Source organism: Felis catus, chromosome C2 (genome assembly GCF_018350175.1).
Source record: "Felis catus isolate Fca126 chromosome C2, F.catus_Fca126_mat1.0, whole genome shotgun sequence".
NCBI classification, from domain to species: domain Eukaryota; kingdom Metazoa; phylum Chordata; class Mammalia; order Carnivora; family Felidae; genus Felis; species Felis catus.
In genome coordinates, this window is record NC_058376.1 from 114129764 (window position 1) to 114147340 (window position 17577).

The 17577-nt window shown below is 36.0% G+C and overlaps 2 protein-coding genes across 9 annotated transcripts in view; one reads left to right on the plus strand and one right to left on the minus strand.

Annotated features, from left to right (window-relative positions):
- PFN2 (profilin 2) overlaps positions 1-17577 on the plus strand; it is a 98660-nt gene that overhangs the window by 49447 nt on the left and 31636 nt on the right. The window lies entirely within an intron of this gene.
- Positions 1-17577, minus strand: part of RNF13 (ring finger protein 13) — a 209229-nt gene that overhangs the window by 40463 nt on the left and 151189 nt on the right. For all 7 annotated transcript variants that reach the window (XM_045037444.1, XM_006936334.5, XM_019810575.3 and 4 more), the window contains 2 exons: positions 16222-16312; positions 6436-6541 (listed from right to left, as the gene is read on the minus strand). In XM_045037444.1, coding sequence (XP_044893379.1) covers positions 6436-6541; positions 16222-16312 — 197 coding nt within the window. The remainder of the gene's footprint in view (positions 1-6435; positions 6542-16221; positions 16313-17577) is intronic.

A 17577-nucleotide genomic window follows, 5' to 3' on the forward strand; every position in this document is an offset into this window, starting at 1 on the left:
ATCCCAGGCAGGCTCCACACTCAGCACAGAACCCGCCCACATGGGGCTTTATCTCATGACTATGAGATCATGACCTGAGTAGATCTCGAGAGTTGGACCCTCAGTCGACTGAGCAACCACGTGCCCCTCTTTTTATCTTTTTCATTTGACTACCAGAAAATTTTAAATTACAATAAATTTGGCTTCACAGTATTGTTCTGTTGTCTAGCACTGTTTTAGAAAACAGAAAAGTACCAAACAAACATAGAGAATTGTGATGACTGCACAAATTCTATGAATATACTAAAAACCACTGAATTAGACACTTTAGGTATGTCAATTTTATGTTATGTGAATTCTATGTCAAAATGGTTTTTAAAATAAAAAAAATACACAAAACAAATGCGAAAGCTCAAACTAATGTACATATATAGAACTTTGAACTCCACAATTCTTTTCACATACATGGGGAGTGTTCACAAAATATGGCCACAAAGCAGGTCTTTGGAAATAACCAAAGAATCTATAACATACAATGTCTTCTGACCACAATAAAATTGAATTAGAAATCAATAGAAAAAAAGAAGATACAGAAAATATATATATGCTCTTTGGAAATGTAAAACTTTATTAAAATAGTTTATAAGTCTCAGAAGAAATCATAATGGACATTTGAGTTTCTGAGGGGGCCTTAAAATTAGCATGCCTCTTTGCCACCTGGATTCTAAATAACTTGAGAAATAAGATCATGAACTAGCAAATAGATGCAGGTGGAGTACCTAATGCAGTGGAGAAAGAATTAGAACTTTTTACTGAACCACAGAATGAGACTGCCTTACCCAGCCAGGTACAGACAAAACTCCTCTGGAATGGAACAGGCCTTCCCTTCACTCACCCCCAGAATTGCAGAACTAGTCCTGGAGAAGCTGGAAATAGGTTAATCCCAAGAGAAAGGTGGAGCTGAGCGACGCATGCGCTAGGTTTATTCTTCCCAAATACACCACACACATAAGATACTTCATCTCCCCTAAGACCAAATGAGTGAGAGGGTAAGGAAGAGCTAGGAATTAGAGTAACTTGAGTTCTCCCTTCACATGAATGGAAACATCAAGAGTGCTAAAGAAATATTCTATATAACAACAAAAAATATTTTTAAATGTAAACCAAATTGAAATAATATTCCTTATCAAATGCTAGGAATTGAGGCTAACATCACTGTTAAACAGAAATTTATAATCTAAATGCATTTAAATCTAAATCTGGAAAGAAAAAAACTAATAAGCATTCAGCTGAACAAGCTAGAAAAAGAAAAGCAATATATCCAAACAAAACAGAAGAAAAATGATGCTAAGAGCAGAAATTCATGAGAGACACAAAACAGTGAAGACTTTAGAATATAATTTGCAGTGGAATCGAAGCTGCTTTACATCGGAGATTTTTACCAATTTTAAGTACAGTGATGGATCTTCAGATCATAGAGCAGTGCCTAATTCATCACAGATGTGAAATGAATATTTGTTTAGTGAAAGGAAAAAGAAAACCGTCAAGGTCTACTTCTTTGAAAGACAAAACAGATAAATTAATAACACTGTGAAAAGGCACGGGCAGATATGAATAAAGAGAACTCATTTCACATACAGTAGAATAGAAAGAAAGAAAGAAAGAAAGAAAGAAAGAAAGAAAGAAAGAAAGAAAGAAAGAAAGAAAAGAAATGCTCTTTAAATTGTTATGTGAAGGGTGCCTGAAAGAAAGAAAGAAAGAAAGAAAGAAAGAAAGAAAGAAAGAAAGAAAGAAAGAGAAAGAAAAAGAAAGAGAAAGAAAGAAAGAAAGAAAGAAAGAAAGAAAGAAAGAAAGCAAGCAAGCAAGCAAGCAAGCAAACAAGCAAGCAAGCAAGAAAGAAATGCTCTTTAAATTGTTATGTGAAGGGTGCCTGAGTGGCTCAGTCAGCTAAGCGTCTGACTTCAGCTCAAGTCATGATCTCATGGTTCGAGCCCCACATTGAGCTCTGCACTGTCAGTGCTTGGGATTCTCTCTCTCCCTCTTTCTCTCTGCCTGTCCCCCCACTTGCACTCTCTTTCTCTCAAGATAAATAAACTTAAAATATAGTTATGTGAATATATAAATATTAATCACCTGATCCCCCCTATACTTGAAAACAGAGAAAATAGACAATTTCTTAGAAATATAATTTCGTATGAAAAAGTAGACAACCATCTGAATGTCCAGGTAACTATGAACACAGTCAGCAGGTCTAGATGATTTTGTAAACAACCTTCACCAAAAAGTAATACATAACCCCAACTTTATCAAAAACTATGTTAGAAAACAGAAAATAAGGGTAATTAGTTTTATGGGGCTAGTTTGATCTAGTCTAGTTATTTATTTGTAACTGATTAGTGGACCCATGCAGTTCAAACCCATGTTACTCAAGGGTCAACTATATGGTAAAATACACATAACGCTAAATTTACTCTGACCCATTTTTAAGTGTATAGCTGGGTGGCACTAACTACATTCACATTACTGTGCTACCATCACCACCATCCATGCATAAAACTCTTTTCATCTTGCAAAACTGAAACTCTGTGCCCATTAAACAATAATTCCCCACCTTCCCCCTCTCCACAGGTCCTGGCAACTACCATTCTACTTTGTGTCTCTGAATCGGACTACTCTAGGTATCATATATAAAGAGAATCATACACTATTTGTACTTTTGTAACTGTTTCATTTAGCAAGTCTTATTTCATTTAGCTTATTTCATTTCATTTATTTCATTTAGCACGTCTTTTTTCAAATTTTTTTTAATGTTTATTTTTGAGAGACAGAGACAGAGAGTGAGCAGGCGGAGGGGCAGAGAGAGAGGGAGACACAGAATCTGAAGCAGGCTTGAGACTCCGTGCTGTCAGCACAGAGCCTGATGTGGGGCTTGAACCCATGAAACATGAGATCATGACCTGAGCCGACGTGGGACGCTTGACTGACTGAGACACCCAGGTACCCCTCATTTAGCATGTCTTTAAGGTTCACCCATACTGTACCTGTGCCAGAACTGCCTTCCTTTCTAAGGCTAACATTCCATTGTATGTCTATACCACATTTTGTTTCTCTATTCATCCATCGATGGACAATTTGGTTGCTTCCACCTTTCAGTATTGCAAATAATGCAGCTATGAACATAAATGCACAAATATCTGTACAACGGTTTTCAATTCTTTTGGGTATATACCCAAAGTGGAATTGCTGGATATGATAACTCATTGTTTAATTTTTTGAGGAACTGTCATACTGTTTTCTATAGTGGCTGTTCCATGTGCTTATGGGATTGTCTGCTTTTGATGTTAAGATCATTGTAGCTCCATAATTCCAAAGCTTTCCCTTACCTGGACAGTCAGAATGCTAATATTTTATTTAGGATTTTTTGCATCTATGTACAAATGTAGAACTGATCCATATTAGAAATCTGAATAATCCAAAATGAAAGATAAAACTTACACATCATAATCAAGTGTATTCCAAATACAAGATTTTTATAATGTACAAAATAAATTAATGTAATCCACCATAAAAACAGACTAAAAGAGAAAAAAACCCAATGATCATTACAACAGATAAAAGACATAATTCTGCGCCCATTCCTCATTAAATAAGGAAAAAGAAAAGTTTGATTTCTTTATTTCTAAGCCTTATATGGCTTTTTTCTCTTGATTTATCAGAAAATTCGGCATAATGTTAAATAAGAGGTGCAACAACAGGCCTCCTTTTTTGTCGTTTCTGACTTTCAAGGGATGTCTTTTTTTTAACGTTTATTTTTGAGAGAGAAAGAGAGAGACAGAGCACAAGAAGGGAGAGACACTCTTTGAGAGAGAGAGAGGGAGACACAGAATCCAAAGCAGGCTCCAGACTCCGACACGTCAGCACAGAGCCCGACAGAGGGCTCGAACCCACGAACTGTGAGATCATGACCTGAGCCGAAGTCGGATGCCCAGAAACCCCTCAAGGGAAATCTTCTAATAAATTAACCATTTAATGATGTTCATTTTTCAGTTTTTAGTTAATAATCTTTATCAGCTTAAGAGTATTTACATCTACTGCTACTCTGCCTACATTTTTTGTATGTTGTTCTTTCTATTATTCCTTGCTCTATACTGAAAGCCCAAGAGAAAGAACAAATTCAAATTACCATAGAATTCAGCAAGTTTGTAGATACAAGATTGATATATAAAAACAATGTCCAGTGTCCAACTTTCGGTTTCTAAATACAACTCTTCAATAAAAGAAACCAGGGCTCCTTGGACAAACATCTAATTCTAGGGCCGGGGCAAAAAAAAAAATGTAAGAAGATCCTGAAGCTTCTTATAGTACCAGATACAAAAGAAGTGCTTAGAAAAACAAAAAGATGGATCAAATCAAAGGGACACATGACCTAGTCTGACAGAGCTCCTCATGGCCAAAGCTCAAAATTTAAACAACATAAATAATGTGGTATTGGATTCTAACCCAAAGAATAAAATAAATATACAGGAGTATGTAACCAATATAAATAAATGATTGAATAAATAAATAAATGCCAAGAAGAGACAAATCTTTCTTACAAAAGAATTCCAAGAAATATAATATATGTGGCAGATACTCTCTCCTACTCCTCACTTCAGATCTTAATGCCTGCCCCTCCCCACCTATAGGATGGGTTATACTCAGTGCCTCACTTCCAAAGTAAGAACAGAATAGAAAAAGAGAAAAATATTAACTGTGCAGTGGAGAAATCTGGCTTAATCAAGGGATGAATGTTAATACCATTAGTTATGTTATGCAGATATCATGTACCCCCTGGCAGTTCACCTCTGTTTTTAAAAACCTACTCCCCACTCCTCAAAAAACCCATAACCCAGTCTAATCATAAGAAAAACTGCTATCAGATGAGGGACATTCTACAGGATACCTGGCCAACACTCCCCAAGACTAAGGTTATTAGAAACACGGAGAGACTAACTGAGAGACTGTCACAGAACAGAGGAGGCTGGGAAGACATGCTAACTGTGTGGTGCCCTGTTTTGGATCCTGGAACAGAAAGTGAGCATTAAAGGAAAAAATACTGAAATCTATACAAAGTCTAGAGTTTAGTTACTAGTAAGGTACCAAGGTCACTTTCTTAGTGACAAATGAACCACAGTAACATAAAATGTTAACAATGGGAGAAACTAGAAGAGGAATGCACAAGAATATTCTTCTTTGCGATTTTTGTGTAAATCTTAACATTCCAAAATTAAAAGTTTATTTAAAAAAAATCAATAATATTCTTATATCCTAATAATAACCATTTAGAAAATGCAACTTCAAAAGTCAAACAAAAGACATGCAAAATGTTTACAGAAAAAAATGATTAAACTGGTGGATATAAAAGTTCTAAACAAATGAGAAATACCACAGCATCACAGAAAGACTGAACATTTCAAAGATGGCATTTAATCTCTAAGTTAAACTATAATGCCCACATAAATAATAAACTCATTGGACATTAATATAAATATTATTTATAAAAAAATTAAAAAGTGAGTTTACTGGGGTTATTTTAGGTCATTGCAATTCTCTTTAGTATCTATCTTAATACAGTGGTTTTATCTGCTTCTGCCTTCAATTTGTTTTGATATCACAAACCACGTAGTTTCTAGAAACTTCCGCCTTAAACCGTGAAGGAATGAGAGTGACAAAGGCAAATAATATCTTAATATTATCATGAAAATAATTTTGACCTCACAGACCCATTAAGAGTCCTGGGAGCATACTTTGGTAACCACTGTTTTGGAGAAGTAATGTGTCATTGCCCTTACCCTCAAGCCCTCATACCATTCTTTATTTACATTTTAATATGAAAAATTTCAAAAATGGAGAAGAGTTGAAAGAATTTTATAATACCCATATATCCATTACCTAGATTCTATAACTAACTTTGAACTGCACTTTGTATCACCTATCTATCCAACCATCTATGTACCCATCAATACACCTCTTTTTCTAGTTTTTTTTTTTTACAGTGTACTTCAAAGTAAGTTGCAGACAATCAGTATATGTCCCCCAAAATACTTTAGCATATAAATCATTGCTCAGAGTTTAGTATTTTTTTCCCCTTAGGTAAAATTTATATACAATGAAATGCACAAAATTTAAGTGATATGTATGCAACCTAAACCTCTCTCAAGATACAGAATATGACTTACCCTGAAAAGTTCCCTCATACCCTTGTCAGTAAATCCCTCACCCTTCTCTAGCCCCCCAGAAGCAATCACTGCTCTGATTTTCCCTGCCCCCAGATTATCTTCACCTTTTCCAGACCCAATCATATAAATGGGTTCACACGATAGGTACTCGTTTATGGAAGGCTCCTCTCACTCAATACAATGTTTTTAGAATCATCCCTACTATGTTTAAAAATATACTTAACATTGATTTACCTACCATGAAAATGACGATTAAGATGAGACAGATCCCCACTATGATAAGGAAGGGGATTAGATAGTATTCCAGAGGAAGACTAAATTCTGGAACTAAGACAATGTGGCCCCTACAAGAAAACAAAAAGTAATAATTGAGAAATATTAAGGAGTGCCAAGTTATAATGTTAATTAAAAACAAAGAAAAACATTTTAAAAGGCAATTAGACATTACGATTCAGTCCACTAGACACATTTTCTAAAATATGATTTCTAATAATTTAAGAGATACTTTCTCCATCTTTCAGTTTATTTTCATATTTGCCAAAATAACTTGCCTGTATAATTAAAGAAGCTTTTAGACTGGGTAGAGGAAATCAGCCAATCAATACTTACTGTGTTCATCCCGGAAACATGTTATTTACTGAATTTAGTAACCTGGACAAAATTTTGCATGTTTTACATGCAACATCACATTAAAACAATGGTAGTACCTTGGGTGGTATGTCAACAAAAACCTCCACCCCAACCAAATTACTACTCAGCAGTCCCTCCTATGGTAAAACCCTGAAGCCACTATTAATAAAAATATGCTCCCTCTTCTCTCATATATGCTTTCCACGAACTTCTTATACCAGGTACAATGGACACAGCCCCTGTACTCTATGTTCCTCTATGAGATGTGGTATAAAACACTGGCAAAGGAATTTACAGGAGCTGTACCTTCCTCTCTATTCTCCACCTTCTCCATTGCTTGACTGGAAAAAGCTACAAAAATACGTATGTTGTGGGTGGAGGGATGGAGAATGCTACATGCCTTACTCCCTTTTGTCATTAACCATGCTATTACTTACTGTGGTATTACTATTCCATAAACTGACAGGGACTCATAGAATGAAACTATGATCAGAATAGGAATAGTATTTTTGTTGTGTGAGCAAATTTGACACGGCTGCAAAATTCTGCATTGTAAAATACCTTCAGTCTAGGGAAGGGCCTATATAACGGTCAGTAATAGGACTGACTTCCCCGTTGTATTCCTGTGCTGCCAGTATAGTGCCAGTAACACTACATGGTAATCCGCTGCTGGATGATGTTTTAGGCAGTGAAGCCTGGCACTTCATAACACAAGGGTCCAATGCCACACAAAAAATCTCAATAAAAGGGAAATAAAACCAGGTCAAGTCCTCCCTTCACAGATGTTCAGGACACCATAGTACTTAAGAAAAAAAAACAAAAACATGAAATCAAATTATGTCTATCCCCAAGCAATTTTTTTTATTTTAATTTTTATTTAAAAAAAAATTTTTTTTTAACGTTTATTTATTTTTGAGACAGAGAAAGACAGAGCATGAACGGGGGAGGGTCAGAGAGAGGGAGACACAGAATCCTAAATAGGCTCCAGGCTCTGAGCTGTCAGCACAGAGCCCGACGCGGGGCTTGAACTCATGGACCACAAGATCATGACCTGAGCCGAAGTCGGCCGCTTAACCGACTGAGCCACCCAGGCGCCCCCCCCCCCAAGCAATTTTTAAGTTTTAAGGCTATTGTTATATTCAAGCTTCACCAAGTACAAAAACAAACAAAAATGATAACACAAGAAATTTGCCCCCAATAATTGAAATATCTTCTGAAAATATTTACAGATTGCTAGGAATACTAGAATAAAAATAGCTTTTTATTTCAACTACTTTCCAGCAGAATCGGGGATGACAAAAGATTCACATGCATTTTTGTAGCTTTACATAAAATACTAAAATGATCTATCAGTATGAAAACAGCAAAGCAGCAGACCTGGGCCGCTATATTTGGTACCATCTCTTCCAGCATGGAGCCAGCTCTGCAAATAACGCCTCTATGCTCCCACAAACCTTCTGAAACTGTGTGAGCTAAGGCTGAGATGCAGTCACAGGGGTGCCCTAAGATGTTGATCTGCAATCTCCCTACCCTGCCCCTACCAACTTGCTATAAATTAACACTGTGAGGGATTAGAAGCCATACCTAAATTCATACCCATTCATGCTGCATATCTAAATTCAACCCATTATAGGATCTAAATATCTCAGCAATAGCAAACTTTACATCTTGTACATTGTTTTTTCTTCTCCTGTTACGTTAACAACTTCTTATCTCATAGACTTTATTGAAAACTTCCTATATATGTGTAACCATACAAATGGAATCAATCCCAGAATTTTCTAGTAAGCACCGTGTTAGGATTCACAGACCTGGGTTCTAAATCTAGTGTTCTTCTATATGCCCCATTAATGCTTGCCTGCTATACCTCAAACCATTTTAGTTTACTGTCAAGATGTACTAGGATTTTTAAAGGGTCTACAAATGATAGAAGGTTTTAAGCATCTTAAAGCAAGATGCTAAATGAATGTTCAAGATGCTGCTTTTTCTTTTTTTTTTTAATTTTTTAAAAATGTTTTATTTATTTTTGAGAAAGAGACAGAGTGCGAATAAGGGAAGGGCGGAGAGAGGGGTAGACACAGATTCTGAAGCAGGCTCCAGGCTCTGAGCTGTCAGCACAGGGCCCGATGCAGGGCTTGAACCCACGAAAAGTGAGATCACGACCTGAGCTGAAGTTGGATGCTTAACTGACTGAGCCATCCAGGTGCCCCAAGACACTGCTTTTTCTTAACCAAATTGCTGATGGTGGAGGGTGGTAACAGTGATGGTACAGGGCAGGGAACTACAACAATCAGTCCTCTAGCTCTATTTCTATTTCTTCTGTCTAGGCTCTCACAGCTGAGTCTGCAGACTCATCCCTCATGTCCTAATCCCAGATGAATTTGTATTTGAAGGAGATACTTAAACAGCGTTAATAAGTATTTTTACACTGCCTCTACATCCACCCCTAAATATAGTACACTCTATGAGCTCTGCAGCTAAGATTTGATCATCAAAGCAGAGTCCTAAGCAACCCAGGAAATCATGTCTTATTCTCCTTTGCATGAATTCCCAGGCTAATTTCAAACCAGGTGTCTAGGCCTAAACTTTATAACAATAATACTCTAACTTCCCAATCCCTCTGGGAAATTTAAATGTGATGATGGCTGCACAAGTGTAATACACTAAAATCACTGAATTGTGTACTTTAAAATTGGCAAATTTTATAGTGTATAAAATATGACTCAGTAAAGCCATACAGATTTTTGTTTGAAAGAACAAATAAGCAAGAATTCCTATAAAAAAACTGAAAGAGGGGGGTGGGAGTGGGGAAGGGCTAGCCTTTCAGATACCAATTATTATAAACCCTATAGCAAAAAACAGAGTGGTACTGGTGGGCCAAAGATAAAGAATAGAAAATTCAGTTATGTATGGAAATACAGCAACATTTCAAATGGGGTGAGGGGACACACATTTTCAGGAGTAGTGCTGGAGTAACTGGTTATTTGACAAAAGATATAACTGGTTCCATTCCTCAAGGTTTATATAGGATAAATTACAAATAAGCCAGAGATTTAATGTTAAAAGAGGAATCATAAAGTATAAATGTGGGTCAATTCTTCTATGACCCAGAAGCAGGGGACATTTTCCTAAGACCAGCAGCCCATTGGAAAAGATTAATATATCTGATTGCATTTAAAAAATAGCATCATAAATGAAATTAAAATTTCAAAGTATTAAAAAACACTTGTAATATATCACAAACAAATGGTTAACATACCTGATAAATAAAGAGCTTCTAAAAACAGAAAAGAAAATTGCCAACAAGCTACTAGGAAAAATGAGCTAAACAGTTCATAGAAAATGACATGCCAACAGGCCTTATGCCTAAGAAAACATGCTCAGTTTGCTCATGGAAAGAAAATACATATTAAATCTACAACAGGGAACCATTTTTTACCTAACTGGTAAAAATGGAAAAATCTGACAACATTCTTTGTTGGTGAGGCTGTGGGGAAAGAGACATCATATATGGCTGGTACAACCTGGAGCGTGGAGCCTGCTTGGGATATTCATTCATTCCTTCATTCTCTCTCTCTCTCTGCCCCTCCCATGCTCATATTCTCTCTCAAAATAAATAAATAACATTTTAAAAATAAATAAATAAAATTGTTACTTTCAAAGGTAAGGATGGGAACAAGATGGACAGGGTGGATGACACTTTAGAAGCTGACCTTCTCTGAATACACATTGTGTTTTGTTGATTTTGACTTTAAGTTTATACGTAATTATAAAAATCACAATGGGAGTAAAAAGCAGTCCCTAAAATCTCAAAGCAACATGAATCAAATAGACCTGTGTTTCCAGTTGCTATCATCAGCACACAGAATTATTTCACAGATTTTAAAACATGGTAATTTGATTTTAGATCCTTATTATGATAGAACTTAAAGAACTTAAACAAAGGCAATAGTGTTGGTATTGTTCTGAGTCTGTGTGTGTGTATTGTGCAATTAAAAAAGAAAATAATTATTTGGTATCTCTGAGCACAGAAAAATAAAATATAGATGTAAGATCAGCAAAATACAGTAAAAACGTACGGTCCTGAACTTAAGTTGGAAACAACAATATGTGCTCATGATTTATTGTATCTTTAAAAACATATTATTCTACCTGAAAGCCGTACCCTGTAAAACAAAAGCCAAAACCAAAAAATAAAAAGCAAAAAGCATATATATTTCTTAGCTGTGTCCACTAAAAAGCCCTAGAAATAATGACAAACCAAGGAGCAATGATCACCCCTCAGTCTCTAAATACCGTATTCAATTAAAAGGAACCAGAGCTTCTTGAAAAAATGACTGGTTCCAAGTCAGGGGAAGGAAAAGAACGAGATGGGCCTGGAACAATTGTTGTGCAGAAAACAAGAAGCAATCCAAAGCCCCAGATTTACATCCAAAGAAATTAGGATTAAACTTCAAGAAGTTTGAAATGGGAAAATGTGAATGAATGTCAATAAAGATCATAACTGCAATGCACTGAAGCATACTAAATGAGTTTTAACTCATGAGTTCATTATGATACTTTGAAGATATATATAAAATCATCTTTGGAAGATGATAGTGAACCAAATCATTTGAAAAATAGTAAATGAAGGCAAAGAACTGTTTATCCTAGATTTCTTTCTCTTTTTTTAAAAAAATTTTATTTTTAAATGTTTATTTATTTTGAGAGACAGAGCATGCATGGATGCAGGGGAGGGGCACAGAGAGAGGGAGAGAGAGAATCCCAAGCAGGCTCTGCACTGTCAGCGGGGCTGGATCCCACAAACTGTGAGATCACAACCTGAGCAAAAATCAAGAGTCAAGATGCTTAACCGAGTGAGCCAGCCAGGCACCTTTATCCTACAGCTTTCTTAAACAGACTGTGTATCAGGGTAATCAAATAATTGATATGAATTAATCAAATAACTTGTATGTAATCAAATAACTTGTATGAAGGTGCACGCTCTCTTCATACAAGTATTTTAGCCAATAAATTAAAAGAAACTTAAGACATAAGAACCACTGCAATATATGGACATTATTTGGATTCTCTCTCAAACAAATACTTTAAAAAAAAGAAGAAGAAGAAGAAAATCTGACAGTTGGGAAAATCTGAAGACTAAAACATGTGTTGATATTAATGTTTACCTTTTTTCAAAAAAACAATAGAATAATGATAATATATTTTTATTTCTTTCTTTCTTGAGAGGTGGGGGGACAGCATGTGAGTGGGGGAGAGGAACAGAAGGGGGGAGAGAGAGAGGGAGAGAGAGAGAGAGAGAGAGAGAGAGAGAGAATATCTTAATCAGGCTCTATGCCCAGCACAGAGCCAGACGCAGGGACTCAATCCCACAACCCTGGGATCATGATCTGAGCTAAAATCAACAGCTGAATGCTCAACTGAGTGAGCCACTCAGGTGCCCTGATATTTTTATATGTAAAAATATCTTCTAGTGATATATTCTGAGATGTTTACAGTTGAGATGACGAGATGTCTGGAACTTGCTTCAAAAGAATCACGGTGTGGAGAAGAAAGATTGAAGGGGTGGGGTTGGAGGGTGGATAGTCAAAAAAAATTGACCACAGGTTGACAACTTTGAAACTGAACAATCAGATTCATTATACTCATCTCTCCACTTTTAAATACTCTTGGAAGTTTTCATAATAAAAAACAGAATAAATGGGGCGCCTGGGTGGCGCAGTCGGTTAAGCGTCCGACTTCAGCCAGGTCACGATCTCGCGGTCCGGGAGTTCGAGCCCCGCGTCAGGCTCTGGGCTGATGGCTCAGAGCCTGGAGCCTGTTTCCGATTCTGTGTCTCCCTCTCTCTCTGCCCCTCCCCCGTTCATGCTCTGTCTCTCTCTGTCCCAAAAATAAATAAACGTTGAAAAAAAAAAAAAAAAACAGAATAAATAACAAGTGTTGGCAAGGATATGGAGAAAGGGGAACTCCCATGCACTGCTGGTGGGAATGTAAATTGGTACAATGACTGTAGAAAACAGTATGGATGGACCTAGAGGGTATTATGCTAAGTGAAGTCAGACAAAGAAAGACAAATACCAAAATGTTTCACTTATATGTGGAATCTAAAAAACAAAACAAGCAAAAACACAGATTCTTAAATACAGAAACTGGTGGTTGCCAGAGGGGAGGTACGGAGGGGGATGGGTGAAAGAGGCAAAGGGGATTAAGACGACAAACTCCTAGTTATAAAACAAGTCATAGAGATAAAGTACAGCACAGGGAATATGGTCAATAATACTGTAATAGCACTGGACAGTCACAAATGGCGACTACACTTATCGTGCTGAGCAGTGAGCAATGAACAGAATTATTGAATCACTATGTTGTACCCCTGAAACTATTATAACATTATGTATGTTACACAACATACAACAGTATGTCAACTATGCTTCAATAATAATTCTCTTAAAGTAGAATAAATTAATGGGTGGGTGGGTAGGCAGGTAGGCGAGCAGGCAGACTGACAGGCCAGCTCACAGATAGATAAGGGAGATGTGTACGTACTTGTTTACAGTCCCTTCTGCACAACTCTGAAACCTAAAAAGTTTTAAAAAATCATGTTGCCTGGGGGTGTCTGAGTGGCCCAGTTAGTTAAGTGTCCAACTCTCTCTGCCCCTCCCTTGCTCATGTTCTTTCTCTCTCAAGATAAATAAATACTTAAAAAAAAATCATGTTGGCAATTCATCTGACAGTCAACATGAGCTGAGCTGATAAAATACTCATGCATTCATTGTAGATGTATGTATATAATTTGTTTGATTATGGGAGGCTGCCTCAAACTCTATTTCTTAACTTCTAAAAATCCCCCACAAGACATCTGTCCCACAAGTTAAGTTAAGGGATTCTGTGGACTTATGATACCATGGAAGGGTTGAAATATTATGTAAATAAAGCATGCTATAAAATACTATGTAGGGGCACCTGGGTGGCTCAGTCGGTTGAGCGTCCGACTTTAGCTCAGGTCATGATCTCACAGCTTGTGGGTTCGAGCCCCACGTCGGGCTCTGTGCTGACAGCTCGGAGCCTGGAGCCTGCTTCAGATTCTGTGCCTCCCTCTCGCTCTGCCCCAACCCACTCGCATTCTGTCTCTGTCTCTCCCCCCCCCCAAAAAAAAAAAAATTAAAAAATTAAAAAAAAAATACTATGTATTGTACGTTCTATTTTATAAGCACATCATCATGTAACAATGTGAGTATTCAAATACGGGAAAAGTTTAACACTTTTTAAACAGTAGCTGCTGTTGTTAGAGAATAGCATCATCGGACTTTCATTTTGATGCTTTATATTTCTGAATTTTTCTATGCTTTACTAGCATGTATATATTACTTTTTAATTTAAAAAGTCATGATTTTATAATTAAAACTAAAAAAGACTTTATAGTACATATTAAAGTATACGGAATTTTTCTAAATGAGGGAACAATATTGAGGTAAAAGTATTAGTTCTCCCCTCTACTAACTTAACAAACACAGCTGACAAAATAGCATCTTGCGTAACTTTTTTTTTAAAAGTTACTTATTTTGGGAGAGAGTGAGTGGGGGAAGGGCAAAGAAAGAGGGAGAAAGAGAGAATCCCAAACAGGCTCTGCACTGACAGTGTAGCACTTGAACTGCAGGACTTGAACTCATGAACCATGAGGTCATGACCTGAAACAAAGTCGGACGCTTAACAGACCAAGCCATCCAGGCACGCCTTGTATAACTATTTTTAATACAACATCCAAAATTATGCTCTTGACCTTAAAATAGATGTTCTGAGACTATAATATGTGAACAATATTTTAAATATCAAAACTGCATGGGGAAAATGCCAAAAACAGCAATAGGAAAAACTTTCCCTCTTCTTTTTATGTATTTTCTAACTCAAATGTTGGTGGATTTTCCCACCTAAATAATCAGGATTGGATTTTATTTTGCCAGTTTTCTCTTTTGGAAAATGTAGAGAATAAGAGATAATAACAACCTCTAGAGGGTTGCTGTAAAGATTAAATGGATAACAAATGTAAAAGTCTTGCTTTCATGAGTGCTGGCACTTGCTAAGTACTCAATAAACATTACTGCTTTTATTATTAATATTGTTATTATTGTTCTTCGTCAAAAACCTGTTCCTGCCCATTATATGTTCCACAGAAGCAGCTCTGAAGTGCTAACTGCAATGTTTTCTATATTAGATGAAATACCTGTACCTTAGTTTCAAAAGGTTGTGTTACTGGAAATGCAAGCTGATGCAGCCACTCTGGGAAACAGTATGGAGGTTCCTCAAAAAATTAAAAATAGAACCACCCTACAACCCAGCAATTGCACTACTAGGCATTTATCCAAGGGATACAGGGGTGTGGTTTCGAAGGGATACGTGCACCCCAGTGTTTACACCAGCACTATCCACAATAGCCAAAGCATGGAAAGAGCCCAATGTCCATCGACAGATGAATGGAGAAAGAAGATGTGGTATATATATACAATGGAATATTTCTCAGCAATCAAAAAGAATGAAATCTTGCCTTTTGCAATTACGTGGATGGAACTGGAGGGTATTATGCAAAGTGAAATTAGTCAGTCCGAGAAAGACAAAAATCATATGACTTCACTCATATGAGGACTTTAAGAGACAAAACAGATGAACATAAGGGAAGCAAAAGTAATATAAAAACAAGGAGAGGGACAAAACAGAAGAGACTCATAAATATGGAGAACAAACTGAGGGTTACTGGAAGGGTTGTGGGAGGGGGGATGGGCTAAATGGGTAAGGGGCACTAAGGATCTACTCCTGAAATCATTGTTGCACTGTATGCTAACTAATTTGGATGTAAATTTAAAAAAATAAAAAATTAAATTAAAAAAGAATTTGGGAAGGAAAAAAAAAAGGTTGTGTTACCCTCATAATGTGATTTGTGGTAGAAATTCCATACAGAAGGTTTTATTCCAAATGAAACCTTTTAAACTTGAAAACAAACTTTATGCCTTTATAAAAACCAAGTCAATAACACACTGTTTTGGACTGTGTTTATAAAATAGCAAATCTCTTTTTAATAAAATACAAATGTCTAATGATAAATATAAATCACATTGTTTCTAAATACCAATGGTTTGATTAAATGATAAAAGGGAAAGTTTTATCTTTTTAGCAACATGAGTACCTTAGGCTCTTTAGAGTGAGCATATTTTCAATATGTAATAATGCACAGAGAAATTATTATAATAAAGTCTTATAATCATTATGACTTAAGAGAGAACTTAATTTAGCACAATAGAGTTCATTTTAAAACACAACCTTGGTTATAACTAACATAGTTCTACCCTAATATAAAGGAGAATTTTAAGCTACATGATTATTTTTCATATCCATTACTTACCCTTTTTCATATGTGAATTCATCTTTCAGGGAATTAGCTGATGATTCCCCAATAAAGACAGATGGAATGTCAATTTTCTTTAGCACATCAACTGTATAAAATAATAATAAAATTATTCTTAAAAGCCCATACTCAGTGTACAATCAACTTTACTTTCTTCATAATAGCAGCAAACATAACTGGAAACAATTACAATAAACTCAAATTGGTTGATTTTCCTGATTGCAGATTTACACCATCATCAATCTCAGTGGTTGAGAAATACTGTTACATTTGCAATAACAAAAGCTAACATTCTGCATACATACATTACCTACTACCTCAATAGTCCCATGATGATTGGGATAATCATTTTTAATATTTCCTTTCAATTTATTCCTCTTTAGACACAATTAACTCTTAGAAATGGAAGAAAATATTTTAAGTTTTCTTTCCACAAATAACTTAATTCCTAAATGAAAAAGTAAAAAAGCTTTTTTTACATACCCATTCCCAGGAGAGGTATAGGCCAAAAAATGTAAGAAAAGACTACTTTACAAAAGTCTCAAAAATGACACCACACATCTATGACTTTCCAGAGTGAAGGGCTGACAGGAGTTGAGAAAGGGCATAAAATAGGAAAGCTGGGTAAATTTCTACTTCCTCCTAAGCCTGGAGTTCATTGGAAAGCTTTGTTTTGTTTGGTGTCTTACAAACTGGACTCATACCTATATTGCAAAACCAAAATCAAATGCCAACGGAAGAGAAGTTTGAAAAATTACCCATTACTCAGGAAGATCCTCTTAAAGTTACAATAGAAAAAGAAGTCTTATTTTTAGCTGTGAATTAATTTAACAAATATGGCTTTAGAGAAAGTCCATTTGTTTCCATTACATTTTCACAATAACTTTGTTCTACATTTCCTTTAAAAAACACACACACACATTTGTTATTTATTTTCAGAAGGGGGGGAGGACACCAGAAGAAAACCAAAACCAACTATAATCCTTCCCACCTGAAGACAAAGGTTCTATTTGAAGTAATAAACAGTTCTATAAGTTTCAAAAAGTACATTTTTCACTCCTAGGTTATTGTTTTATGCAAATATAGTCATTCACTCCACACATTCCCATTCTCTCCGTGTCTCTCTCTCTCTCTCTCTCTCTCTCTCTCTCTTTCACATACACATACCCATATAAGCCCCAGGAGGGTAGGAACCTAAATAGTTGATAAAGGAATATTTAATCACTATTTTTATATCAGTGGGATCAATAAAAGTTTTATTTTTTTGTATCAATGGGATCATATAATAATGGAAAAAAGTATAAGCTTTTTTTCACTCAATGATACACCTCAGATATCCTGTCATGTCAATAA